Source organism: Octodon degus, unplaced genomic scaffold (genome assembly GCF_000260255.1).
Source record: "Octodon degus isolate 3935 unplaced genomic scaffold, OctDeg1.0 scaffold00350, whole genome shotgun sequence".
Classification (NCBI taxonomy): Eukaryota; Metazoa; Chordata; class Mammalia; order Rodentia; family Octodontidae; genus Octodon; species Octodon degus.
This window is the reverse complement of record NW_004524926.1, coordinates 752,993-779,988: the sequence shown is the minus strand read 5'-3', so window position 1 is coordinate 779,988 and position 26,996 is coordinate 752,993. Positions and strand designations below refer to the sequence as shown.

The 26,996-nt window shown below is 53.5% G+C and overlaps 1 protein-coding gene across 8 annotated transcripts in view; it reads right to left on the bottom strand.

Annotated features, from left to right (window-relative positions):
• The window catches only part of Iqsec1 (IQ motif and Sec7 domain 1), a 296,085-nt gene that overhangs the window by 45,252 nt on the left and 223,837 nt on the right, over positions 1–26,996 (bottom strand). For 2 of the 8 annotated variants that reach the window (XM_004648047.3, XM_004648046.2), the window contains exon 1: positions 6,844–7,141. The exons of 2 other annotated variants lie outside the window; for them this stretch is intronic. In XM_004648047.3, the coding sequence (XP_004648104.1) occupies positions 6,844–6,908 (65 nt within the window). In that variant the 5' untranslated portion in view covers positions 6,909–7,141. Of the gene's footprint in view, positions 1–6,843; positions 7,142–18,747; positions 18,895–24,710; positions 25,079–26,996 lie in introns of those variants that run through there. 4 more of the 8 variants (XM_023708322.1, XM_023708320.1, XM_023708324.1 and 1 more) reach the window with 4 other exon arrangements.

The following is a 26,996-nucleotide window of genomic DNA, read 5'->3' as shown; positions in this document are numbered from 1 at the left end:
ACATCAAGATCCATTATCTCCTCTGGGGCCATTCTGCCATTTTTACTGAGTGGGAAAACAAAACAGAACCCAGATCTTGCATTTCAGACTATGAGAAAAGTCTGTGGCCCAGAGGGGACAGGCAATTCAGGTCTCCACTAGCAGCAGAGGAAAGAGCCACTTCCTCTGGCACTTCCGCTCCCATCCCGCCCCAATCCCGCCTACTCTACCAGGAGCTCAAGCTGTGCAGGGCCCCCACAGGGAAACCTGCACAGCAGCAACCGCTACTGCAGTGCACACCAGCAACAGCACTGCTGAACACCGACCCCGCACCTGCTGCGATCACAGCCCTTCCTCTCCAGCATGGGGGCCAGGCTAGTGCAAAGCTGCCCCAGTATGCAGGAATCCAGAGGGTGGACCCTAGACTCAAGAATTCCTGGGGCTGACGCAAACTTCTATGTGCTATGAGGCCATCAGGCAGCACTTCCAGGGCTCCTCTGTCCAGTGTGTACCCACCCACATGATGGGGCGGGCAAGTCCCTATCTTTCCTCCTCCTCCCATCCTCCAGACCTCTGCCTTGTCCTCCATTCTGAGACACCCAAACCCTCCTCAGTCTCAGGGTTTTGGTAAAAGTCAGCCTCTCCTTAATCAGACGGCCAAGCTATACTCTGCAAAGTTCATGTACCTTTAAAAAAAAATTTCTATCTTTAGTTTCCTTGTCAGAAAAGCAACACTATTCCTGCTGTTTCACTACCTTCTCAGGAGGTTCCTGCAAGGCAAGCCTGGATGCAACTCAAAAGCTGCCCAAGTGCCACTTGCTACTGTTTGCATTTTGTAGCCTGTTCCCAGGTTTGTAGCCTGTCTCAAACCTGAGCTAACTTCAGGCCCACCAAAAATACTTGGGGATTTGCCCAAACCCAGCATAACCCTCTTCACCCTTGTGCCTACTCTGTGTGCGACCTTTACTACCTTTCTCTCCATTGTCTCCACATGACACATAAGGTGGCACTGGCCCCAGTCCCCTGCTGTAGGCTGCCTCCTTGTCCAGTGTCTGGGCCAGCTAGAGAGAACGGAGCAGCACAAGGACCTGAGGCCACAGACCTCAAGGCCAGGCCCAGAGTTCTAGGCCTTAGTTGGTGCCCAAAACAGCTCCAGGCAGGGCCAGGGTTCCAGCATTGTCCAAAGCCTTAGGCTCTACTCCAACTGTGCCCCCAACTCTGAAGCACCCCAGGCCTTGGGAAGAGCTGGGTTCTTGTTTTCACATGGCACCAGCCAAGCATCCACCCTAAGAAATCTGCTTTGCAGTCCCATTGCAAGCCATTTTATTTTGCAGTTTTCCAATCCACAGGCAAAGCAATTTCCTTAATACCCTTAACTGTCTACTCCTCAGCAGGCTCTTTAGACAGAGAGCTACAAGCACACACTCCAGGCTGTGGGCTTTAGTTACTTCCTACTCAGTCTGCCATCTGTCACACAAGGGACAGCTCTCCATCTCTAACTGCTCCTCCTTGCTGCTATCTCTTGTCTATGTCTCTCTTACAGAGCTGAGGCTAGAACTCAGGGTCTCACACATGCTAGGCAAGAGCTCTGTCACCGAACCACACTCTAGTCCCCTCCCACTCTTTTTAACTTTTTTTCATCTGTAGCCAAAAATATAATGATCCATTGCCATCTAAGGAATCACATGCCCCCAACAAACAATGCGGGGTGGTGAAAACCTCTGCTTGAAACAACAGCTAAAGGCCACCATTTATCACAAGTTTGCTAAGCACTTCATGTAGATTAACACACTCATTGTAGCGACTCTGTGAGCTGCTGCCATCACCCGCATTTTACACATGGGGATAATGAGGCACAGAAAGGCCAAGGAACGTACCCAAGGTCACTGGGACAGTGGGGAGAGAACCAAGGGTTCTGGTTGTTGGGGGCCAGGCTACACTGGGCTAAATATTCTCCCTGTGGAAATGACAAGGGTCATGAAGCTTTCTTTCTACAGACAGGAACATTTAGGTCTAGGAGTGGTATGGGATGAGACTGGGGGGTAAGGAACAGCCAATGAGGGCCAGCTGCAGAACACTGGGCCTTACGGGGGGTCCTCTCCAGGGAGGGAGGCTTCATGCCTTCCTAACAAGCATATAAAAGCTCAGGATAAATAACTGCAGTGAGTATAACCAATGTCTATCAAGTGCGCAGTAAGCTATTACAAAGTTCGGTCTTAAATGCTTCCTTCCCATGCCCTAATGCTCTTAATGTTTACACCATCTAGCTGGGAACAGAAAGCAAATATCACTCTAAAAACAGGGTCTTGGGGACAGCACATTCACATCGGCAGGCAACAATGACCTGGCCTTGGCAACAAGTGATCTGTGGGAGCCTTTTCCGTCTGTGTGAATGAGGAGGCCACACTTTCTAGCTTATCAATGATCTTCCTCCTTCCTGAGGGATTAAGTTCAGGGCCCTCACACATGTGTCCTCCAGTGACATCAGAAGACCTGGCCTTGGGCTTCCCAACCATACAGAAGCCCATCATATTTGTAGTGGTCCCTCGGCCAGTCGGCAACAGTCTGCTTTTGTTCCCAGGGTCCCACCCTACTCTCAGTCTGCACTAAGCAAAGAAAGCGGGATCAAAGTGTTTGGGACCAGAGGGCCTGGTGTGGTGCCGGCAAACAGTGTGCACATGGGGACATTTGGGAACACTTGGGGAATCCCGACACCAGGGGACATCAGACCAGCCCGAATATGATGGCGACATATTTTACCAAAGATGGATTTTCACCCCCTGGAAGCAGAGCCCAACCATGATGAACGCAGACTCTAAAGCCAGGCAGATGGCACTTCAGACCCTAGCTTGAGCCCTGAGGAGTGGTGACCCCAGGGAGCATGCCCCTCTGAAACACGGGGACCACAGAAGCCCTTACTCAAATATCACATTGGAATTGAGACTCACACAGATGCGGCCGAATGGTGGCTACTGCTGTTATTATTATTGTGCTGACCTTTGAACAAAGAGGAAAAAACAAATGCAGCCATTGTTTCCCATCTTTACACACAGGGAGGGGACTCTTGCTGTGGGTCCTCATGGGAGCCTCAAGTTCAAATTAAACTGTCACCATGTCAGGAAGCCACAGACTGAGGAAAGAAAATGTAAAAAAATGGTTGTTTGCCTGAAGAAACAGGGGGAGCCCCGGCCATGAAGGCCATGAAGGAATAAGGCACTGAAAAGACAGGCAAGGCAGGGCAGCCGGGAGTAAGGGGGCAAGCCGTGAGGGCACCGTAATCAATCTTCAAGCCCAGAGCCAGCAATAAATAAATAAATAAATAAATAAAGTGGTGAACAACATTTTAAGCCAGTAGCTGTTTTGCAAAAGGGAGAGTTGGTATGGGTGAAGGCGGTGACAGCACCCACCATCTGTGGGGCACCTGGATGCATGGGCCACAAGGCAAAGCTGCCATCCCCCCAGGAGTTGCCCCTGGCCCCAATTCCGGGAGGAGAGAATCAAGGATCTGAAAGGCAGACATAGTATTTAAAGCCACGCAGATGGGAAGAGGTGAGTCAGGGCTCTGTGTGGCCCTCAAGGCCTGTGTGCAAGGACATGCAATTTCACAACACTAACCTTGGCTCTGCTACTGGCCCAGGGCCTGGCACAAGTAGGTGCTCAGTAAACGTGTTGCATGACTGAAGGGATGAAGGAAAGTGCAAGGCTGGGTGGTCCTCAGGTCACACCCACCTCTCCAGAGAACAAAGCCTTCACCAAGCCCAGGAGAGCTGTGTACACTCTTTCATGCTTGCTTTCCTCACTGTGCCTAGCAGGGGGCCAGGATGTGTGAAGCAGGCACCGGGGCACATGTCAAAGGCTCAGTGCTTGGCATGGCACTTGTCCCACAAGAGCACAGATGCGGTGGTGAGGACGGCAGTCCAGGTGGCACCACGCCATATCTTCCACCATAATTGCCATCAATTTTCTCTCTGCAGCAGCTCACGCAGTGGGAGCAGCCAGATCCTCTAAGGCCACACCAATTAATTCTTCAAGAGCCTTAATGGCCTTTAAACTCATTACAATCCGCTTTTGAGGATCGGTGATAAATCACACTCAACAGCCTGGAGCATCCTCTGGCCCACACAAACACACACACACCTCGGCAGGGGACCTCTCCCCAGGACTTAGCCAGGTCCCAGCCCACCTGTCAACTCGCTTTTGTGCTTATGGGTAAATATTCCACACATCATCAAAATTCACAGGAAATTTACAAAACAGGAAGGAAGAAAATCCAGTAGGTCTTTGGCAGTGGGGAAAAGCTGAGTGCTGACTTGCACAAATGCTGGCCATCCACGGTTTGGCCAGCCCTGCAAGGCCACCCACAGGCTCAGCCCTCTGTCAATCAGTATTGTCACTCCTTATCATTGAAAGGGAAATTGAGGTGCAGAGGGGCATGCTAACTTGTATAAAATCACAAAACTGAGCCTGGATATGAAAAATTTTGCTTCCCCAAGCCTTTCTTTTCTGCTGCCCTGAGCTACCCTGGGGATTCAGACACTCTGGGCAAGCCAAGATCCAATGATCTGCAGAATCCAACACACACAGAGAAATGGAGCTCCCTGTGACTATCCATGCCTTCCTATGTGCCCAGTCAGCAAGCTGTTTAACTCTGCAGCTGTCAGCCCTGTTCATGTTTTTGAACTGAAGCTGTGTAAATATTAGCATAACTTGTTCATAGTCCATCTTCCTTGAGCCAAAGCCTGAAAGCCTGACAGGGCTCTCCAAAAGCCTGCTCTCTGTCACACAACTGGGCCCTATGATGGACTCTCCCAGGAACATTCTAGTCAAGTCACTGGGCTTCCAGCCTCGGTGTGCCCATGTGGAAAACAGGCACAGACAGCGTCTCAGGCTGCTACAAGGTCCAGACACAGACACAGCAAATCACCCCTACACTGTAGCAAGGGAGGCACGTGTGCTGCTCCAGACAGGCCTGTGCGTGTGGGCATGTGGCTGGGCCTAGGAGTGGTTTTTCTCAGGTGTGTTACAGATGGGGGCCTCCTCCGGGTTTAGGGAAGAGGAGATGACCAGCTGAAAGGATGGCAGGGCAGCCTGGCCCCAGGAAGGCGCCACAGCTCAAGGAGTACCGAGCTTAGTCTCCACAGACCAGGGCTGGACCACTTCTCTCCTGCTCTCCCCTAGGCTTCATTTAGACCTGCGTGCTGTGCTCTCCACTGGCTCCGACACCCACAGGCAAACTGTGGGCTGTAACTGTGAGAGGCCTCTTGATCTCCACCACACCTGTCCCTGCTCTGAGACTTGTGGAGCAGCTGTTTATCAGTAACCCAGACCACAGAAGGCTACAAGCAGGACTCCCTGCAGCTGGAGGACTTACACCACAGACACAGAGCAACTTCGGCTAAGAAGGGATATGTACGAGAAATATGCAAGAGAGGTGGCCAGGGCATTCCACCTGGAGTGACACTGGGGAGGTGCTGATGGAGGGGCAGAAAGCCTCTTAGGACCTTTCAGCTCAGGGTATGGTGGGGTGCTGTACATGCTGCCTTGTTTCTCATGGTCACTGTGTTCCCCGATAAGACTGCTGCTGGCTGCACAAGGATAAAGACTCTTGAGTTATGTTTACTGCTGTATCCATGAACACTCAACCTGTTTGCACCCTTGCAGTAGGAGAATGAGAATGTAAGCACTATACCTGGTGGGACAGCTGAGAGCTAGCTGCACAGGGTGGTGGGCACATGTGGGACAGAAACAATGCGACAGCCCCCTCCCTGCTCCAAACCACCGGTTCCTAACAGATGGTCCTGCAGCTGCAGCTTGCCTGAACTCTGCCCCAGATGCAAGGAGCACAGGCTCCTTAGGGACTAGGCCCTCGCCACAAGCCCATCAGGAGACTCAGGCCCTTCGCTTAAGGAGGGGACACACTTGCTCTCAATGCAACTGCCAGGCACAGGCTTGCAGAATTTCTGAGCCAAAAGATCAGACAGCTCCAGGTGGGCATCCCCCAGGGGCGGCCTGACATAAGCCAAGTCAGCTTGTCAACAAATCCGCTCAGCCCCACAGCCCTGCTCCTCTGGGAGGGCCTGCAGACGGCTCAGAGGGGCAGCTGTGCTGGCAAGCAAGTGGAGAGGAGATCAACATTCCCAGCACATACACACGCTCTTTCTCCTTCCCCTTCCACAAACACAGCCCCACCACAGATGCTCAGGAGGCCCCTGAAACAGAGAAGGGTTGGCATCTAAGAGACCCCAACTCTCTCTGACCACACTAGGCACATGTTCCACCCTGCAACACTGCCAGCAGTTCCCTGCATACCTGTACCAAGTCAGGAGCAGCAGATTCACACCATCTAACTCTGGGCACCCCAGCACATTCTCAGGTGGCCCTGCTGTGTATGGGGACTCTAAGCCCTGGCCACATGTGGAACACAACTGATGGTCCCAAACGCAGAGTGGACAGAGACACAGACAAGAGCTCGGGTTCTTTGATAGACAGGCCTGCAGGAGCCTCCCCAGAAGCCTGGGCCGCTGCCATCAGACACAAGTACAGGGCCTACCAATACTCCAGGCGGCAAACTTCTGTCCACTTGTTCTCCTGCCCCCCACGCAGGCCAATCCCCACTCAGTGCCCTCCATAAAAGAACTCTGCGGGAACCCCTAGCTCACACATTCCAGTCTCCTTCTCCGGAACCCCTTCCTGTCCCCCTGCCACTAGGTCCCGCCCCATCCTCCTACTACTAGGGATGCTCTGGAGAGCCAGCAGGCAGCGTCCCTGTGCACACCCTGTCCTGAGGTCACAGGCGACTTCACACCGCCCCGTAGTTCATCCTGCATGGCTGGGTCCCGCCCGCGACCCCGCCACCGCCCTTACCCGCTGTCCAGCTCCAGCTCCAGCAGCGACTGTGTCCTCTCCGAGTGGCAGTGCAGACACCACATGGCGGCGGCCACCGGACGGACCAGGCACGAGGACCCAGGCCCCGCCGAGCGCCGCCGACTCTCGCTGCGCCAGCTGATCCCCCACCCCCCGACCCCCTGAGACCTGTCAGTCCGGGCTGGAGGACCCCGTAGGGTCCCCTGTCTCAGTGCCCCCTGGTTTCTGCCGCTCCTAACCGAGTCCGAGCCCCAGGCCGCCGAGCCCGCCCCTCCGCAACCGCCTGCCTGGCGAGAGCAAGTCGTAGCCAGAGGAATGTGGCAGGGGAGGGGGCGGGGCCACTGAGCGGGGGCGGGGCCACAGGGACTGGGCGGGGCAGGTCTAAACGGCGCGTGAGGCGGGGCCACGGCGCGTGGGGGCGGGGCCCAGTGGAACAGGGCGGGAGGGGGCGTGCACCGGAATCCGAGGCTCAGAGCCCTTAGAGGCCCAGGAAAGGGGCTATATACAATCCCCAAAACGAAAGTCCGCCGACGGCCACGTCTTCCTCCCCAGTGGGTCACCTGCACAGAGTTCCACCCCACGCGGCCGGGGCCCATTCAGCGAATGCCGCTCCAGACTTGGCCCCGCCCCTGGCCAGAGTGGCTTTGGGGCTCACAGCTAAAGCCCCAGAGCGAGGGTGGGTCTCTTCCTGAGGATCTGATGAAAAACTTTCTCCCCAGGCAGACCCGCCTCGCTACAACTCAGGTTTAAAATGGGCCAAGGATATGAACAGACATTTCTCCAAAGACAGATGCTTATTAACCCATGAAGAGAGAAAGTCTCGACCCCACTGGTCATTAGGGAGACATAAACCCAAAGCATGTGTACTGCGACCCACTGGTATTCACTACGAAGGTGTTCGCACAGAGAAGAGCTCCTGAGTGCAGAGGCGCTGCTCACAAATATGTCTGGGCCTTCTCGGTGGGGTGGGCAGCGTGGCATGGACTGATTGAAATAGCCCATCTTGGGGGAGGCCGAGCCTAAGCTGCCCTCCAAAAATAGGCCGGCAGAAGGGAGCCAGGAGAATCCCCTGCGGCTGCAGGCCCCTCCAGACTGGCTCCCTGGCTCACAGGCCGGATTCTCCAGGAATCCCAGGCACTCACTCCTCCAGGCCCAGGCTGGTCTTGGCGACATTGTTCCGCTGGGATTTGGAAAGGGTGGTGGTGTCCCCCCCCCCCCACCACCAGAATGCTGAATACCAGAGGATGGAGTCCCTGGAAACCAAGTGCCCCTTCATTTTCTCCTTTTATCTTCCTGCGAACTGTGCCTTTTTGCTTGTGCACAGCTATCTGCCTGGAGATTAATCATTTAGGAACACATGGAAAGAGTGAAAAAGTTGTAGCCCAGAGAGGACAACCAGGACAATTTTTTGTGGTTTTTTTGTTTTGTTTTGTTTCTGAAATGGCTAACTGGATGGAACCCTTTAAGGACTTGGCAAGCTGCGGAACCTTCTTAGTCTCTTTCCTCAACATGCAGTTTATGGGGCTCCCCTACCGTTCCTGATTTCCCCTCAAATTTAATTTAATGTGGCATTAGTGCTTACCCCGTGCCTGCCTTCTGGGGACCAGGGAGAGTCACTATGCCAAGTGTCCTATGGTGTGAGGTGGGAGAGGAAGGTGCCTGTAACTCTATCCCAGGAAAGAGTATGAAGAGGAAGGCATGTTTGGTTTGGGGGTCAGCCCTGAGTAGAGCTCTTAGGTTGGGACACAGGACACAAAATTGTCCTAGAGCGTTTTATTCCCAAATTGCTTGCTTTAACCTACTTCACATGCCATACCCCAACAATATTCCAGTCCCCTTGGTTTCTGACAGCCTTGTCACTTGGGAATCCCTCTTCCCAAATGTTTCTTAGCTCCCTTAACTCCTGCTGTGCCTAGGATATGGATGAGATTTCAGGGTCCAGCTGTGGATGTCATTTTCCCAGAAAGCTAATGCAGATCGCCCCTCATTTAAATTAGAAACTGTCTGGTACACCCAGGTTACCTGCCCTGCCTTCTCATACATCACTCCAATGAGCTATATCAGAACTGCCAGCCAGGGCTGGGCCTGGTCCACAGAAAATGTTCTGCAGACTAAAGAAGTTAAAAGGTTTAGTCTGACAGACAAATCCAGCTTGTTGCCTGTTTGGGAGTTTTAAATAAAGTTTTATTGGAGCAGAGCCACACTTACTACTTTAAGTACAGTGCACAGTTACTTTTGTGCTACAATAATTGCAACAGAGATGAAAGGCCTGTAAAGTGTGAAATACACGCTAGCTCTTCTCAGAAAAAGTTTTTCAAGTCTGAAATAAATGGGGCTCTCTTGAGAGAGTCTCCCGTTGGCTCGAGCCTCCCTGGGAGACACACAGCTGGTGGAGCCAGCCCACCACCCATGGCAGCAGAGTCTCAGCATCTCACAGGAAGAGAGTAAATCAATAGTCTTCGCCCAACACAGGGACAATGAGGGCCACCAAGGACCAGCTCACTTTTAGGAGCAAATCCTGCAAAGCTTCCTGCTGATGGACATATTTTTATCTCCAGAGATGGGTGCTGTGTGAGAGCAGACAGGCAGGAGGAAATCCCCCGTGCCCTGGAGGGGTCTGGTTGGGTAAACCTTGGCCCAGCAGTCAGCAGAGGCCTATGCTAAGATAGCAGCAGCATCATATGTACTTCTAGGAAGAGCTCTGAAGCACGAGATCATGTAGCATAAACTGTATGAAGAACTGCAATTTATTTATAATACAATTAGTAGAGCACTAATATGCTTATATAGGATCACATGAGTATACACTGTTTTTTCCAGTGCTGTGCATGGAAGGCAAGGGCTCTACCTCTGAGCTGCATTTCCAGCCTTCAAAAGACTATTTTTCAAAAGAGGCCCAAGGAATAGGTGTCAGTATGCCTCTGGGCAGGGAAATCAAGGGTCCCAGGAGACAAGCCTGTACCCATAAGCCTGAGCCAGGAAGAGGGAGAAACACTTTCCCTCCACGCCCTCTTATAGTTTTCAAAATGTTCACTCTGAGCACCTTCTAGGAGGCTCTTGAGTCCACCAGCACAGGTCCACAAAACCTGAATATCCTGCTGCCTGGTCCTTATGCTGCATTGGGCCCACTCCAAAGCCCTCCTCTCTGGGCTGGTGTGTCTTATTGACAGTCACTGATATCAGCCCATTCCGTATTTTCCTCTCCAGATCAGTCAGTCATTATTATGTCACCATCCATCATGCGGATGTGAATGTCCCTATCACAGCTCCCATAATTCCTCACTTTACAGATAGAGAAACTGAGGCCCAGAAACATGGCAATGGGAGGTGCTCCTGGCTGTGTGACCAGGCACTAGAAACATGGGCACCAACCTGAGGCTTCCTGCCACACCGTCCACCAACACCATACTGCCAGGGTGGCACAACGGGGACATGGACAATAGAGTGACTGCCTGGGGCGGGCAAGTTTTAAGACCACTACTCTAACCCGAACACAAAACGGAATTTATACACATGACCGTGACTGTAGTGAAGAAACCAGGCAGACTCTGGTGCAGTGACAATGCACACGCATGTGGCCCCCCAGCTTTGGGAGGCTATATAAAGCAGGAGGATCTGAGCCCACAACTTCAAGACCAGTCTGGGTTATACAGATCCCATGTGGAAGAAAAGGCAAAATAAAAAGGAAGGGAGGGAGCGCAAAGACACAGAACACAAAACTCGGCACTGTAGGAAAGCCAGTCAGCCAAAACCACAGAAGAGAAACATGCCCGGTCTGGAGACCTCCAAAGCAGTGCTCGCAGGCTAAGGGGCTTCCCAGACCCTCCCTGAGCAAAGCACACCCATTCTCTGCACCTTGTCCAGCCTTGATTCACCTATAATTACCCTGCTGAAGTGCTCAGTTATGCCTGTCACTTCTACCAGCAGGAGGACACATGCCGAGTTCATTTACCCCTGCACCCCAGCTCCCAGAGGACACTTGGTCTGTAGTAGCTGCTCAGTAAATGTCCAATGGGCAAATGAATCTTGTTGAACTAGCTTTATTCTGGCTCAGGCACAACCACAGGGCTGAAGCAGCGCTTCTTCTCATTCTGACCAGGTGCAACCCAAACTAATGCTGCCCTCCTCCTTCCACCCTGGGTTCCCGAAAGGCAGGACAGTTGTTCAAGAGTGCCTGTCAACAGGGAGGGTCTGTAAGAAAGCAGTGCCCCCTTGGGAAGTGAATGGCTGTCAGTGACAGCCCTGGATTGTTTTGCTTGTAACTACTTAAACTGAGGCCCGTTTGTGTACTAAAAGTAGGCGAAGAAATTGAGGGAATCTTTCCATACCTATGTCTCTAGCAGCACGATTCATAATGGCCAGACCTTAGAAGTAGCCCATTTACTTGTCAACAGATGAATGGATAGAGGGAGTGTCCCATTTACACACAACAGAATACTACGCTGCCATAAAGGATGAATTTGAACCAGTTGTAGGAAAATGGATGCACTTGGAAAGCATAACTCGTTTTGTTTTGTTTTAAATCTTTTTTTATTTATTTGGTACAGGGTCTCCCTACTCAGCTCAGATTTGTAGTGATCTTCATGTCTCAGCCTCCCCAGTGCTGGGATTACAGGTATATGCCAGCACACCCAGTTTCAGCGGTCATCACCCCACGCCCAGGATTCCAGGGCCAATGCGGCATGCAGTACTGGGGAGCAAATCCAGGTCCTTACGCTTGCCAGGCAGGCACTTAGTCCACCACCGAGCTATCTCCCCAGCCACTGAAAGCATACTGTTAAGTGAATTAAGTCAGATACTCAAGCTTAAATACTCCATGGTTTCTCTCATAGAGAAATCTATGGTGTAAATAAGGGACAAAATAAAAGATAAAAATAGGGAGGTAGCTCTACTACAAGTGGAAAAAGGCCCAGGACATTGAGGGAGGGAGAAAGTATGTAAAAAGAGAAACTCAGATGCACCATCTATATACACCCAACACCCACCATGAAAGCAGCCCGTGTGTATCACAGATGTGTACTCATAAAGAAAGGCATTCTGTAGCAAGCCTCAGGTTGCCTGCATCTCAGGAGCAGAGCCAGCAAGACAGCAGCAGTGACCATGGGGGAGTGAGCAACACACCCAGCATCAAGGGAGCCTTTTATGGGAAAGCTGAAAAGAAGCGTGATACCCCCAATTTTGCAGAGAAAACCATCTGTCTGGGCCCCCAAGGCCAAGCGCAGAGCTGCTGTGCCCTTTGCGTCCCCTATGCCACTGACCAGCTGTACCTTCCTGAGGCCAGTCACTCTCAGCAGCGCCTGCCCTGTCAATGAGGTCAGGTATGGTCTACAGGAGGACGAGCTAGAGAAGCCCCAGGAGCTGTGCAGGCTGGAGGCTGCAGACAGTCAAGCGCCAAGGCACCGAAGAAGAACAGTTAAGCTGATTTGGTGTTGAAAACACTTTTAAACTATTGACTGTGGAAAGTCAAGGAGGTCCTTGGGCCAGGCTGGTGTTAAGAGCCTGCAGCCCACCCCTGGCCTCTCCTTTTTGGAAAGAGATGATTCCAGAAGCTCTGCATGACACCACTGCTTCTCAAAGCCAGAGAGGGAGAGTGAAGAAAGCCAGCGAGAGGCTGGCTGCGGTGGCCCTGTGGGCAGACAGGCTGCTCCTGGAGGCAGAGGATGCATGGCCGGCCAGCCAGAGGAAAGGTCTGAAAACCAAGAAACAGGGTCAGGGACTGCTGAGAATCCAAGCGGTGAGGCCCCCAGAGAGAGGGGCTCACCATGAGAGGTGTTTCTGGTTTCCCTGTGTGTCTTGCAATACCAATAATCTTGTAACAGCCAAACTGTTCCTTATTAAACTCTTTTTGTGAAACAAAAAAAGAAAAAATGAAACCAAGATGATTCAGAAAAGGCTCCTAAGGAACACTGGCCCCTCCGGCAGCGTCCCTCGGGTATCACACCGGGTGCTTGTGCTGCAGGTGGCACTGGGGGAGACGCACCCCCTTTCCCTGCATCCATGCTCGCTCGCTCTCATCCACCAAGGAAGGCATGTGCTCTTCCCAGTGATGGAGCTGGGGACACCTGCTGTGCAAGCAGATGCCATCAAGGGCCCCAAGATACCAGGTGCTTGAAACAGCCAAAGGCTCGCTCCACAATCCTCTTTATGTACTGATTTAGACAACACCTCTTTCTTCCCTGTGGGAGGAAGACTGACCAGCTCAACCGGAGCCTCAGACGGGGGCTAAATGCAGGAAGGCCTCCCATGGGGCTGGACTCCTCATCTGCATGTATCCTGGAGGAGACTATGTGTGCCACAGAATGTTCACTGAGCCCCCAAGAGCAGCCACCGCCTATTACGCGCCAACCCTGAACAGCTTTGTCTCGATTTCAATCTGGGCTTCAATAGAGGTCACTCACAAGTGTTGGTGACCACAGAGTTGACACAGCTGTGGAAACAGTGCCACAGTTTGTTTTCCCGTTTGATCACTGATGCCCTGAAGCCCAGAGAGGGTGAGTAATTTCCCTAAGGCACACAGCCTGTCAAGAATCAGCCAGGACAGCCCAGCAGCGGGGTGCTCAGGGAGCCTTCTCTTTGTAACACTACTGTTTCTCAAAGCCCGGTTCCAGGTACAGCTGTAGCACATGGGGCAGCAACCTCAGTCAGAGGACTCTGGGGACTCCACTGCTGGCTGCAGTAGAGAACAGGGGCAGAGGAGGGGACAGGGTTACAACCTGTGGATGCATGTGCTGGGTGGGTCTGCAGAAGCCCCCTGGGCTTGTACCCAGGCTAAGGAGCACCTGCTCTCATCTACTTATCATGAGCAAACTTCCTATCTGCCCTGTAAGTGAAAGCCCAGAATCACTTACACAAATTGGATTTTGCAGTTGAGATGAATCAGCCAGAACCAGACCAAAGCGCTGCTATAAAATACCCGTGTGGATGCTGTCAGCAGGCCTGTGCCAGCTCATGTCACACACGGCAAGGGGTGAAGAGACTTGTATGCCAACAGCCACGATAAGACAGAGACCAGAGACTAAGCCAGGAGGGGCACTGCTGAATTTGCACAAGAAGCTGGAGAGTGGCGGAAATCTGCAAAGATACTTTGCTTGTTTTTGTTGCTGCTGTCTTCGGGATCATGTCTGCCTATGTATTCCAGGCCATGCTTGAACCCACTACGTGGCCTCAAATGAGTGGCAATCCTCCTGCCTTAGCCTCTCGAGTGCTGGGGTTACAGGCATGAGCTACCAGACCCGATTTAAGAATACACTGAATGCCATAAAGACTAACACAATGATACTACACAACACCCACAGCTGATTTCCCTATCAACGCCACAAATACTGCAGTGTGTGTGTTAATAGTGGGTACTGATTCATCCTTAGGCTGTGTCCACCCTAACACGCATCCCCTAGTGACCACCTGCCCTGTTAAGGGCAATGCCTCATCAAGCGAAGCTGGTTCCAGTTCTGCACCTGACTTATCAGCCTTCTAAGGGGCCTCCCGTTAGCTCCTGCAGGGCTTCCTTCTTGTCCTCAGGGCTGCAGGCCTCTCTGGGGCCAGCATTCACGGCAGGAACCAAGCAAAGAGGAGGACACACCTGTGAGCATCTGGAGACCCTGGCCCTCAAGAGGGCTTCTCTATGCCTGACCCCAGCTCCTGGGACAGTCTGGGGACAAATAGCGGCCACCTTCTGGTGAATGCACTTTCCTCTTGTACCCATTATGTTTTGCCTGTGTGGACCAGAGCCAGCCCAGTGCCTCTGCATGGAGCTACCACTCATCCTTTTCTTTCTCTTTTTCCCCTAAGACAGGGTCTAGCTAAGTTATCCCAATGTGACTTGAATCTGTAACCCTCCTGCTGCAGCCAGGCTGAATAACACCCCTGTAACACCTGCATTACAGTTTATAGGCTGAATAACACCCCTATAACACCTGCATTACAGTTTATAGGCTGAATAACACCCCTGTAACACCTGCATTACAGTTTATTTGGGATCCCAAAACAATATGGGGATTATATCTAGTGGTAGCTACAATGACAGAAATGAACACATGAAAACAAAAAAAAAAAAAAAAGAAAGAAAAGAAATGAACACATGATACCTTTCAGGACAAGAATATATAACCTTCAGCTGACAAGTCCTAAAGCCTCTAGAAAAGTCCACCGTACCCCCTAATCGAGCATGGGTAGAAAGGCAAAAACCTCTTTGCTATTATTTGAATGTTCTGAATCAGCTCCCTGGGTCTTGCTCTGAGAAACATTGCTGTCAAAGAAAACAAGGCACCCAGAGGGTGTGGCAGAGCACCCCTGAAATTCTAGCACCCGGGAGGCTGAGGCAGGAGGATCTCCATGAGTTCCAGTCCAGCCTGGGCTACATAGGGATTTCAGAGTCAGCCTGAATTACACTGATCCCCCAACTCAGAAACAAACAAGACTCCCCAGAAAACAATGCTTAAGAGCCCATAGCAGGACCCCCACTTCGCCTGCCCACCCAGTATGGCACAATGCATGCTGCCCTCAGCACTACCAGTGCTCGCCCACACCAGGTGCCCAGGTGACAGAGGCTTGGCCTATATGTTCTCTGATTGCAATGGGTGGCTGACCATCTCCCACATTTCTGAGGCTGCCTGCCTTGTGTGTGGGACCCAGGGTAAGGCGCTGGCAGGCCCTGAGCTCACTGGGGCTTTGTGCACAGTCCCTGGTTTGCCCCTCACCTTCCCAGCAGGTTGCAGTGCTCAGCCCTAACTCACATCCCTCAGGCCCTGCACCCAGGCCCCAGCCCCTACCAAGGATCATTTCACCCACAGGTCTCCAGCTCACATTTGGTAGCAAATTTAGCTCAGCTTTAAAAGACAGTTCAACCCAGGCACACGGGCTGTAATCCCAGCAGTTGGGAAACTGAGGCAGGAGGATCGCCAAGAGTTCAAGGCCAAGCTACACTACATAGGGAGACCTGGTCTCAAAAACATAAAACAAATAAAACCAAGAAAATAAATATCGCTCAGAGCACAGCTGGCCTCAGAGGGAACAAAAGGCTGGGCGCTGACGACTGTAGTTTAGGCACTGGGCTCTGGGCTCAGAGCATGAGGACTGAGGCCCCCAGTCCCCTCCCCTGCGCCCAGGCGCAATCCATGAACTGCTGCCACCTGCCGTGCTACTCGGGAACTACACCCTGGGTAGCCTCGTGGGAAACTGGGCTGGCAAGTGGGGTGCAGGGCCCAGCATGGGGCCCCTGCTCATGGGTGACACTGGATCAGGAGAAAGCTATTGATACAACACCTGTCCTCAGCCCCAGCACAGTGCCTGGCACTACGAGGGCCGTGACAGATCATGGATGCAATGAATTCTGTCTGTGAGTTGTCTAGAAATCAACATGCCTTACAAACAGCACTTACTCCTCCGAGGGCAGGCACAGAGGTAGGGTCTATTATTCTGAAAGAAGGACATCAACAGATAATAAAATAGAAGATCTGCCTTTGCACTGGGCAGCCTCATCAGGAGTATACGGCCTGGGTCTGCTCTGCGCCAGGCTAATCCTGCAGCCCTAAGGCCAGGTACACACCTGGTATGGTTCGGTCTGCTCTGGTCTACTCTGAGGTCTCATCCTATTGGATCTGATTGGGATGGTATTTGGGTTCCCTCTACCCTGGTGAGTTCCTTGAGGAAGAAGACTCCAGAAGATTAAGTACAGGGCATCACAGGCCATCCTGGTCCAAGCACTGCCTTTGGCAGTGAGAATGCTCAAGGCTAGTTCGGGCTGCTCACAGGGCCCCTGTGAGAGCCCTGGGAAGAGGGCCCTCTTGGAGACAGCTTCAACTGTCATGATTTGGCAAGAAGGCAAACTGCCCTTGTGCAGTGTACAACCTGAACATCTGTACACAGGTGCACCTGCAGCTCTGCCCAAGCAGATGACCATGGGTCTCGACCACCCCTCCCCCTCAGGCTAACCAGTGGACCTGCTTGTTCTGTGAATGGCTATGAGTCCTTCCTTACGTATGCACAGGTAGCCCCCTCTTATCTTCCTTTGGGAGAGATAAAGCCCCACCCCCCAAAGCCCTCTAGGAGAGTTGGACAGAGACAGAGATAAGATGCTTGAGTCACAAAGCCAGAGAAAATGCTAGATTTCAGCAGGCTTCCAGTGTTTCACTGTAGCACTTCATGTAATCTTTTTCTGTTTTTGTACTTCTGGGGCTCAAACCCAGGGTGCTCTACCCTGAGCTACACCCACAGCCCACTTTATTTATTTTGAGGTAGGGTCTTGTTACATTACCCTGGCCGCCCTTGAACTTTCAAACCTCTTGCATCAGCCTCTCAAGAAACTGGGAGTATGTGGTGTGGTGCTCCACCCTGGGGAGGCCCGCACACAGGAGGCTGAAGCAAGAGGATCACCATGAGTTGCAGGCCAGCCTGGGCTACACAGAGTTCAAGGTTTTCCTAGACTATACTGTGAGACCCTGTCTCAAAAAATATACATAAAATTTTAAGGCAAATAAATCTTGAGCTTCAGTCCACGTGGGCTGAGAGACCAGTAGTCTGTTGGAGTCCTCAAGGGGACACAGACCATCAGCTCTCCTCTGGGGGCTGCCACTTGGTCCAGAAGCCAGCACCTAGGCAGGAGCTCAAGGTCAGGCTGTGCCCAGCAGGGGCAGCCAGGCTCCACCCACTGCAGACCAGATTCAGGGGCCGGGGCTGGGGAGCTGAGACCGCGCCTGGGCCTTTGCCGGGCACAGAGGCCGTTCTTTCTGCTCAACAATCCGCCTGTTTGCACAGTGCCAGGCTGCAGCTGTCCCCCTGTCCTGCTGACAAGGAAAATCTGGTGCCAGAGTCCACAAATATGTACCCTCCAGAGGGTGGTGGTAGCTTGGGGCTGCACCCCTGAGTGGGTGGGTACCAGCCACAAGGCAAGCTGCTGGGTGGGTGGGATCTCAGTCTGGGTCTAGGATAAGGCCTGGGTTTATTTTTGTGCTTTTTCTTTTGCTTTGCTTTGCTTTTTTTTTTTGAGACGAGGTCTTGCTATGTTTTTCAGACTGGCCTTGAATTTGTATGTAGTCCAGGCTGGCCTCAAACAAGACATCCTTCTGCCTCAGCCTCCCAAGTGCTAGGATGACATACATATGCCACAAAACTTGGCTTGTAGACTAACTATTTCTACCAGGTGCCCCCAAAGGCTTTTCATGACAGGTCCTGATGCTGTTATGGCGCTCCTATGGTGTTTAACACTTGTACTGTGGGCCTGAATCTCCACAGCAAATGTTAAAAGTGAGGACTCAAGGAAGAGCACAGTACACTAGCCCCTGAGCCCCTGGCGCACTATCATCAAATGTTAGGCTGGAATCCCGACCCTGCCTCTAGCTTCCAGCCGACCCTCCTCCCAGGAGTGGCCTGCTCCAGAGTGAATGTGCCTGGCCATACAGCGCAGGTGGGCGTCTGCTGGCCCCAGGGGCTGAGCCTGCACCTTCCAGGGCCACGGGGAGCACCCCCAGGAGCCTGGGTAGAGGAAGCCTGTTCCCTGTGCTACAGGCAGGACCAGAGAGACCCCAGGAGCAGCCCGGTCAGGACCCAGCTTCCCAGCCCTTTCTTGGCCTGAATAAAGATTGTGTCCTCCTCAGGCCAGATCCTACTGAGCCAGGTACTGGTCACTGCCTAGGAACCAGCTCCAGGGGCTGACAGGCAAACGATTCCACAACCCAACTGGTGGCCTGCTCGTGTACACTGTGGACACTGAGCCGTAGGGAGACCGGTGCACCTGTGCCAGCTCCCACCCGCCGGACTCTGCTGGCAGATGCCTGCTGGGGGCTGTGGCCCTCGGGGCCTCTCCCAGCTCCCCCAGCACAGACACAGATAGAGAGTGCTTGGCTGGAGACGAGTCCCCAGGGGTAGGAGTCCCCAGGGGTGGGCCGAGGACCATCTGCCTTCCCTTACCTGCCTCCAGGGCTCTGGCTGGGGGCCTCCTGCCCCAGATTCCTGCAGCCTGCCTGGCCTCCGCTGCCCATGCAGATCCGCTTCCGCTGCCCGCCCCCGGCCAGGGCAGGGGCTTGCAACGTCCATAAGCTCTAAGTCCCTGCTTAGTCTACAGAGCCGGGTCAGCGTCGACCCCACGTGATCACCAGCCCCACAGACCTGTTCGGCAGGAGGCGCAGCTGGCGCGGTGGGGGCGGGGAGAGCGCCCGTCCCTCCCTTGGATTTGCTCCGCCCAGGCCCCTGGACTAGGGAGAAGCATGCGGGACTGGGGGAGGGCGGCAGAAGGGGCGGGGTCACTGGGTAGGGTGTGTGTGTGTGTGTGTGTGTGTGTGTGTAGACACATGAGGCTGTTACACCAGGCCACCTAAGCAGATCAATTCCAGGTGTGACAGGTGGGTGCAGGCCACGCTACAGGACAACATCGCAATGGATTTCCTCAATCAAATTAAATGATTCTAAGAAAGGGAAAGCCAAGCCGGGGTGGGGCTGCACTCCTGTAACTGCAGCACTGGGAAAGCTGAGGCGAGAGGATCGCTCTGAGTTTGAGGCCAGCTTGAGTTATACAGTGAGTTTAAGCCCTGCCTGAACTGCATAACGAGACCCTGTCTTACAAAACCAAAAAAGAAATAAAGAAAGAAAGAGTAGATTTGATTACTTAAACTAAGAATGCTGAAAGGTTGAGGTTCCTCCCAAAGGCCGTCAATAAAAAAGGATGGAGGGGGGAGCAGATAGTTGTAACATATGTAACTGACCAAGGATTAGAATCCAAAATGCGCAACAAACCTCTAAGGAAATAAAAAGCCCCAGCTAGGTAGAGGACTTCAAATGGCTTTTCACCAACGAAGAGCCAAAGGGCTATGCACAACACCCAAATCTGCAACCACAGAGACACAAATTACAACTACAGCGAGGAACCAATGCGCGCGCGCGCGCGCGCACACACACACACACACACACACACACACCAGGTGAGCACACAAGGTCAAGAATGCCACCAGCTCACCGGGAACGGGACAGTGTGACCACAGGAGCCCCCGTCCTGCCCCAGCCTGTCTTCTTTGAGGAATGGGGCCAAGATGCTCTTTGAGGCAGATGCGTAAGCGGAAGAAGACCAGGACCACAGGTTCAAGAACAGCCCAAGCCTGAAAACAACCCACATGCCCGTCGCAGATCAGAGAAGCAAACTGTGGTCCAGTTTTTGTTTGGGCTTTGAGGCAGAGTCTTACTTTGTAGCTGAGGTGGGCCTCGAACTCGCAACAATCCTCCTGCCTCAGCCTCAGAAGTGCTGAGTTGAGTGCAGTGCGCCCCCACACACCAGCTCCCATCAGTGAATCTTGCTGCTGCCACTTTGAGCAAAAGAAATCTGAGCCAAATGCCTATCCTCAGCCCGAGTCTATTTACACACAGTTCAAAAACAAGCAAAAACAAATCATACAGTATTGCAAATAGTGGTTGCACAGGCAGCAGGACAGGAAGGACAGTGCCAGGACTGTCACAGCAGTCGGGATGGGGACGATCTTTGGGGAGCAGCAAGAAGAGAGGCTCCCCAGGAGGGCTCCTGCAATGGTGGCACCAACACCTGCAGTCTTGTTCCCCTGTAAACCATGCCTCTATGTGTGTCACCTTTCGGTGGGTCAGGTTACACGTCACACTGAAGCCAAGCTCTGCCCACCATGAGCTCCAAGGGGCTCAGCCTGCTCCCTCATTTCCCAGATGATGGAGAGGATCAGAGGCAGGAGACAACTCAGCTAGGATTGCCCAGCAAGTTCAAAGTTCACAGGGCCAGGACAAAAACCTAGGTGTGCACAACCTGCCCCACAGACTCCTAACTCCCAGCAGGGTGGAACACTTCTTCTCAATACTCATCGCTCTGAAATTCTCCTCTTTATTTGCTGATTTAGTGTGGCCTTCAGGGCCACAGAATTATCTTCTTGTGGAGACCATTGGATCAACTCCTCACTTTAGAGAAAATAGAGGCTTGGGAAGGTCTCTGCCTTGACCAGTCCTACTCTAGGTTGGGACGTGGACAAACTGGATTGGAACCCAGGCCACCTGCCTGCAGGAACCTCACAACCCACTCACTTGAGCCTGACGCTGTCTGCCGCTGGTTAGGGCTCCCTGCATAGCTTCCAGGCTATTTCAAACTGCATATCCTGGCAGATATCAGGTCCTCTGTAGTGGTCAGCGGAGCTTCAGGTGGGGAGCAGACCCTTCCCTGCCCTGAGTGCTAAGTGGCCTGGCTCTCCCACTTCCAGCTTCCCAAGTTTGGGCCTAAGGCAGTGGCCTTCATCTGCTGCTTGGGTGTCAGCTGTAGGATGCTCAGTTTCCTTCCTGGTTTGTTTCATACCCAACACTTGGATAAACCCCAAGACCTGTCTTAATTCAGCATATGGCTGAGCTACATCACGAAATTCTTCTATAAAGGCTGAAGAAGGTGGTATGTGCCTGTAATTTCAGCACTCGAGAGGCTGAGGCAGAAGGCTGGCTGTGAGTTTGAGGCCAGCTTCACCTGCATAAAGAGCCCTGTCTCAAACAAAAACAAAAAACAAAAAACAACAACAACAAAAAAAACCCTGTCTCCAAAAATTAAAATAAGATAAATAGCCATTCCCATAAATCTCTTAGGCACTTGGCTTTAATGAAATACCCTGGCACTTGGCATTTTTACCAAACTATGTTACCATCATGATAGCTTTCTGCAAAGTGCTCAGTAATTTAAGAAAACTGTAAAATACTGAATAAATGACTGTTTCTGGGATTGTTGGAGCGCAAAAGGGCTACCAGGGTACCAAACCTCAGCTACACACAGGGAGTGACTCTACCTCCCCACCTTGTTTGTCATCAGTGACAGGAAACTCACTGCCTTCTAAGACAGTGTGGTTTTCTGTGTTTCTGCTCAACCAGCACAAGAAAAACTTAGATTAGCCCCTGACATAAGCACAAAGTAGGCTCTCAGCCACTGCTCTGCTTGGAGTGGAGGGAACTGCTCTGGGTGGAGGGCACAGTCTCAACAAGAGGGACACTCATGTGCACAGCTCACCAATTCATTGTCACTATAGTTTACAGGGACCAACCAGCGGGTCACCTGGGATAGCATGTCTGGGCACACAGACCCGCACACCCAGGCTCTCGGAGACCAGTGGTATCATCCTCCACAGCTTGTGCTAGCCAGCATGGCCACATCAGGATTTTAACGGACAGCTCCAAGAACTCCCCTGCCAGTTAATGGATGGGTCTGTGGTTTTGCAGATGAAATGCTCTGATACACGGGAGAGCCCGTGTGACCAGGGCTGGCATGGCACAGACACTTAAGAAAGATCTGCCAGGTTGGAACCGCTATTGGGCTCCCTCTGTCAGAGTGTCACACAGCAGCTCTTGGAAGAGTCACTGAGAATGTGGCAGCAGGCTGCCTGCCTTTCCAAGTTGGCATTCCATGTGCTGGTATGGCACAAAAGGGGGGGGGGTATGTCACCAGAGGTCAGATGTCAAGTCCTTCCTGTGTTCAGGGACAGTGGTACCCTGATGGGACTGGCTACTCCAAGATTGTAGACAGGGAAAAGAGTGATGAGGAATGAATGGGTTTTCCAGGAGGCGAGGTGGGGTGTGCAGTCTGAGGAGCCAAGACAGGGCAAACAGCCTCTACTGGGGACACAGGAACACTAGAAAAGCTGCCCCAGAAACTAATGAGCTACAGTGGCATGTGGGACCCCAGCCACACAGACCTCACCAGCAGGTTGGCTACTACCTACCTCATCCATGCAAAAAGTCCTGACACTCCTGGTGGGAATGATCAGCCCAAGCCCCACCCCTCATTACTGGGACCAGGACCCTGGAGCAGTGAGAATTCAGCTCTAGCTCAAGTTGATGGGGATGGGAAGATCACCATCAAAACAAAGCACAGCTATGTCCTTCCTAGGAAGGGATGCTTAGGCACATGGCCCACAGCAGTAGTGAGAAGGCTGGTGTGGAACACAGGGGTCCCACTTCCCCTGGACACCAGGGGAGAGGACAGGACTAAAACCCCTCCCTGCAAGGCTGCAAGGCTGGCTGCGGCAGGCCCTGTAATCAGCCTCAAGATGTTGGCAACTCCAGTCATGAGACTCAAGATTACTTCATGTTTGCAAGCCAAGCAGGAGCCAGAGTCCCCTGCAGAGGACAGCTCTGGCCTCCTACCTTGTCCCACCAATGCAGGGACCTCTGGGGTAGGGGGCAAGCCCTCTGGAGCCTTCCTCAGGCAGCAGCTGCCCAAAGAGCTAAAGAGCTGGGGGACAGGGTCCTTCAGCCCCAAAGCACTGTGTGACCTTGGACATGTCCCTGCCTCTCTCTGGCCAAAGTTTCTGGGCTCCAGAGTGGCCTCTCCAGCACTGATGTTCACCAGCCGGGCTCTGGGCACTGTGGCACCTCTTAGCTCCTCTTTGCCCACCTTGCAGTGGGGTTGAGGGATGCTGCTCTCCTCTCCCTTCCAACTCCACTTCAGATTCTGATAGCACATGGGTTCTGCCATCTACCAAAGTGGGTGACATCCACCTTACCGGTCCATGTGTGGAGCTGGGAATAATGCTAAGGACAAGGGAAGGACCCACGAACCTCTGTCAGCTGCCTCCCTTCAGAGTTGGTCAGGGGACACTGCACAGGCTGGGTGCCCACTACCGGTGGAGACAGACCCCAGCACCTGGGCATGCTTGTGCACACTGTAGTCTTGGCACTCAAAGAGGCTGAGGCACAAGGATTGCTGTGATTCAAGGGAAGCCTGAGCTACATGAGACTCTGTCCCAAAAAACCAACCAACCAACCAACCAACCAAACAAACAAACAAACAAGCAAAAACCAAAAGGCACAGCAGGACCAGCCCAACACCATTTGGCCCCCACCCAATGAGCATGCTCAGAGCCACGTGCCTGGCTGACCAGGCAGAGCAGGGCTGTCCTTCCACAGGGCAGGGGGAGGGGACACCCACTGTCATCTTTCTACTCAGTTTGCTCCAAGAACAGATCACTTGTGACAGCTGACAGCTTGGCAATTTCAAGTGGCAACTGCCTGGCAGGAAAATGTAAGAGGCTTTCCCCAGGACTTTTAGGGGTGCAAGGAAGCCCGCCTTGACCAATCCTGCCCAACACACCCTGGCAGCCGGCTCTAGTCCGGGTGGGGGTGAGGGATAACACTCTAAACTCCTGGCCCAGAAGGTTCTAGCCTCTGGCTGACTGCTGAAATGGGCTTTCTTGCCTAATCTCTCCGCCTGTGCAGCCCCCTGATGAAACTGGGTGCCTAAATCCACTCCCCTGTGTGTGTGTGTGGGGGGGGGGGGAGGTCTGAGCAGAGGGCCCCCAAGGCTTAGCTCTCTGGCCTAGCCAAGGCTTCTCACCCCTTCCCTTTCTTTCCTTGGGCGCGTCCCCCAGGCTCCCGGCGGATTCCGGAGATGCTTCACTCCCTGCCCGCCCGCAGGCTCTGGACTCGCCAGGATTTCTCAGCGAGGAGGCGGGAACACCGGGTGGGGGAAGGGACAAAAGGGAAAAGGAGGGAGCTGAGCGACCCCGAGGTCTCGGTTCCCTGCCCGGGTGAAGGAGGCGAAGGCTGCATGGACGCGCTGCATTGACGCGGCGCCGAGCGCCCTCCCCCCACCCCAAGATCGCGCCTGGCGCGTTAGCGAGGTTTAGGGAGAAGCCGTCCGCATAGCCGCGGAGGCTGCGTCCTTACCGCTGCGCCCGCCGCAGAGCTCCGGCCCGGAAAGCCCGGCGTTGGCGCTCTGGGTGCTGCTGGGTCTCCAGGTCCCCCTCCCACCCTTCAGCCTGCAGCCGGCGGAATCCCCGCCACTGCGGCCCGGTACCCCCGCCTGCGACCCTGAACGCCGAAGCGCGAGCTCTGGGCGCCCGGGAAGACACAGCAAACCCCGCGACCCGGCTATCCCCGCACTCCGCAGCGCCTACCTTGCAGTCAGCCTGCAGCAGCCGAGCCCGCCGTCCCCGAGGCGGGCTCTGCCCCACGGAGGCGGGGGGCCCGGGGCGCTCGGAGCCAAGGATCCCGACCCCGGCGCCCCGGCCCTGCGCCTCGCGGGCGCCGCCCTCCTGCCCGCTGCGCCAGGCGCGCCGTGACCTTGGCGCCCGGCCTCAGTTTCCCCCTTCGGAAGGTGTGTGTATGTGTGTGTATGCGCGCGCGCGCGTGTTGTGGGGAGGCGGGGAGGACGGGTGCCGCCCCAGCCGCCGACGTCACCCGAGCCTGAACAAGTGCGGGGCGCACGGGTCGGCGGGGCGCGTGCAGGGAGTGTGCCGTGGAAGCGGGGCACGCAGAAGCCCGGCGTGGATGCCGAGGCACCGGTACCCCTGCATTTTCCCCGAGACCCCAGAGTCAACACCTAGCAAATGCAGCCCCTGCCGCCCGGGCTCCTCCTTCCCCGCCAATGTCCGGGTCGCGGAGGACCCATAGGCCCAGAGAGAACCAGGAGCCGGCTAAAGCCGCACAGCGCCAGGACCGTGCGCGTCCCCCGGGCACCACGCCTCTCCGCGTCCCCGGGACGCAAGCCCCGCAGTCCGGGCCTGGCGACAGCGCCCCCATCCCGCCGCGGAGTCTGACTTAGAGACCCCTGAAAGTGGATACGGGCCCCCGTGGCCTGGCAGGTTTCCTAGACATTGGGGAGCCTACAGGCCGGGAACGGGACCCTTGGCCAAGGTATGAGACCCAGGCATGATCGTGGGAAGGCAGAGGTGGGAAGATGCGCAGTTCTAGCACGGAAAAGAGCCGAAAGAAGCGGCGTCTTCCAGCGGTTGCAGGAGTACGGACCCAAGCCGAGCAAGGACATCCGAAGCTACGCTGCGTCTAGGAAGCGCCCCCTGGTGCCCAGGAGCGGCGACACAGGTGGCCAGGCGAGTGGCTGCAGTGGTCTGCGAGAACCTAGGCGAGTGATGTCATGGGTTAGGAGTTGGGACTCCGCGGCTCTGCCGATGGGGGCTGGGTGACCTTGGGCAGGGCACTTCCTCTCTCTGGGCTTCTGGGGTAAAGAGAGAGGTGTCCTGATATTCAGCTGTGACATCTCATGGCTCGCCCTGGACATCGAGTCCGGTAGCAGTGGGCAGTGGATCCCGAAAGCTACAGATCGAAGCGAGGGCAGCACCGCTTGGATGCACTTTAGGAAGACTGTTTCACTATTCTGGCATAAGAAACCGTTATCCCCGTCTTATAGGTGAGATCAGAAGCACAGAGAGGGAAAGACACCTGCCCACAGTCACGCAGCGGCCACGCTGGGACTGGAATACAGGCAGTGAGGCGACAATCTGAGTGGAAACGTTTATCCAGCTGCTAGCGCTCCCTAGCGGCGCAGAAACAGGAACAGCCCGGCTCCTGGGGAAGTGTCCCTGTCCCCCTGCAAGAGTATGTCCACAGCACCTAATTGGTGCTTAGAACAAATGCGAGAAGGGGCGTGGACTATGGAGTAGGATGAGTCTCCTCCCAGACCCTCTGTCTTCTATATTGCTGCAAGTTTAGTTTCTAAGAACGGTGAGTCAATTTTACAATTTAAACATATTTTTAACTTGGCATGGTGGCACATGCCTGGAATCGCAGCACTTGGGAGGCTGAAACAGAAGGATTGCTGAGAGTTTGAGGCCGGCCTGGTTCACGTAGTGAGTTCAAGGCCAGCTTGAACTGCATAGCGGGACCCTGCCTTGGGAAAAAAGAAAAAAGAAAAGAAAGAATTGATGCTAAAAATGCTCCTTGCCATCCACAAAGGCTGCCACAGAATCAACTATGACAACGTGTGGAAAGGCTGTGTGAATTCTGCTGTATAAATATTTTCATCTCCAGGCGCCATGAAAGCAAACATTGATGCCTTTAACTATGTAAAAAGAAAAACTATATAAATGGAATAAAAATACCATAAACAAGGTTTCTAAAAAAGGACAAACAGTACACTGCAAAAACATTACTGCACATATGACAGAAGTTCATTGATGAAAATGAGAGGAAAGTTAATTTCCCTAATAAATAAAAGGCCCTTTCAGATCAAAGAAAGATGACTCACCAGTCAGAAAACAGCAGAGGCTATGAAAAAGGCCTCATAGAAAGACACTCAATTGAGCCTGTAATTAGATGCTCATTAAAGAACACAAACCCAAACACAGTTTGCTTGCCATTTTGAAAGCTACCAGGTTGGCAAAAATGAATGATTAGGGGCTGGTGAGATGGCTCAGTGGTCTAAAGCACCTACTTGGAACAAGCTT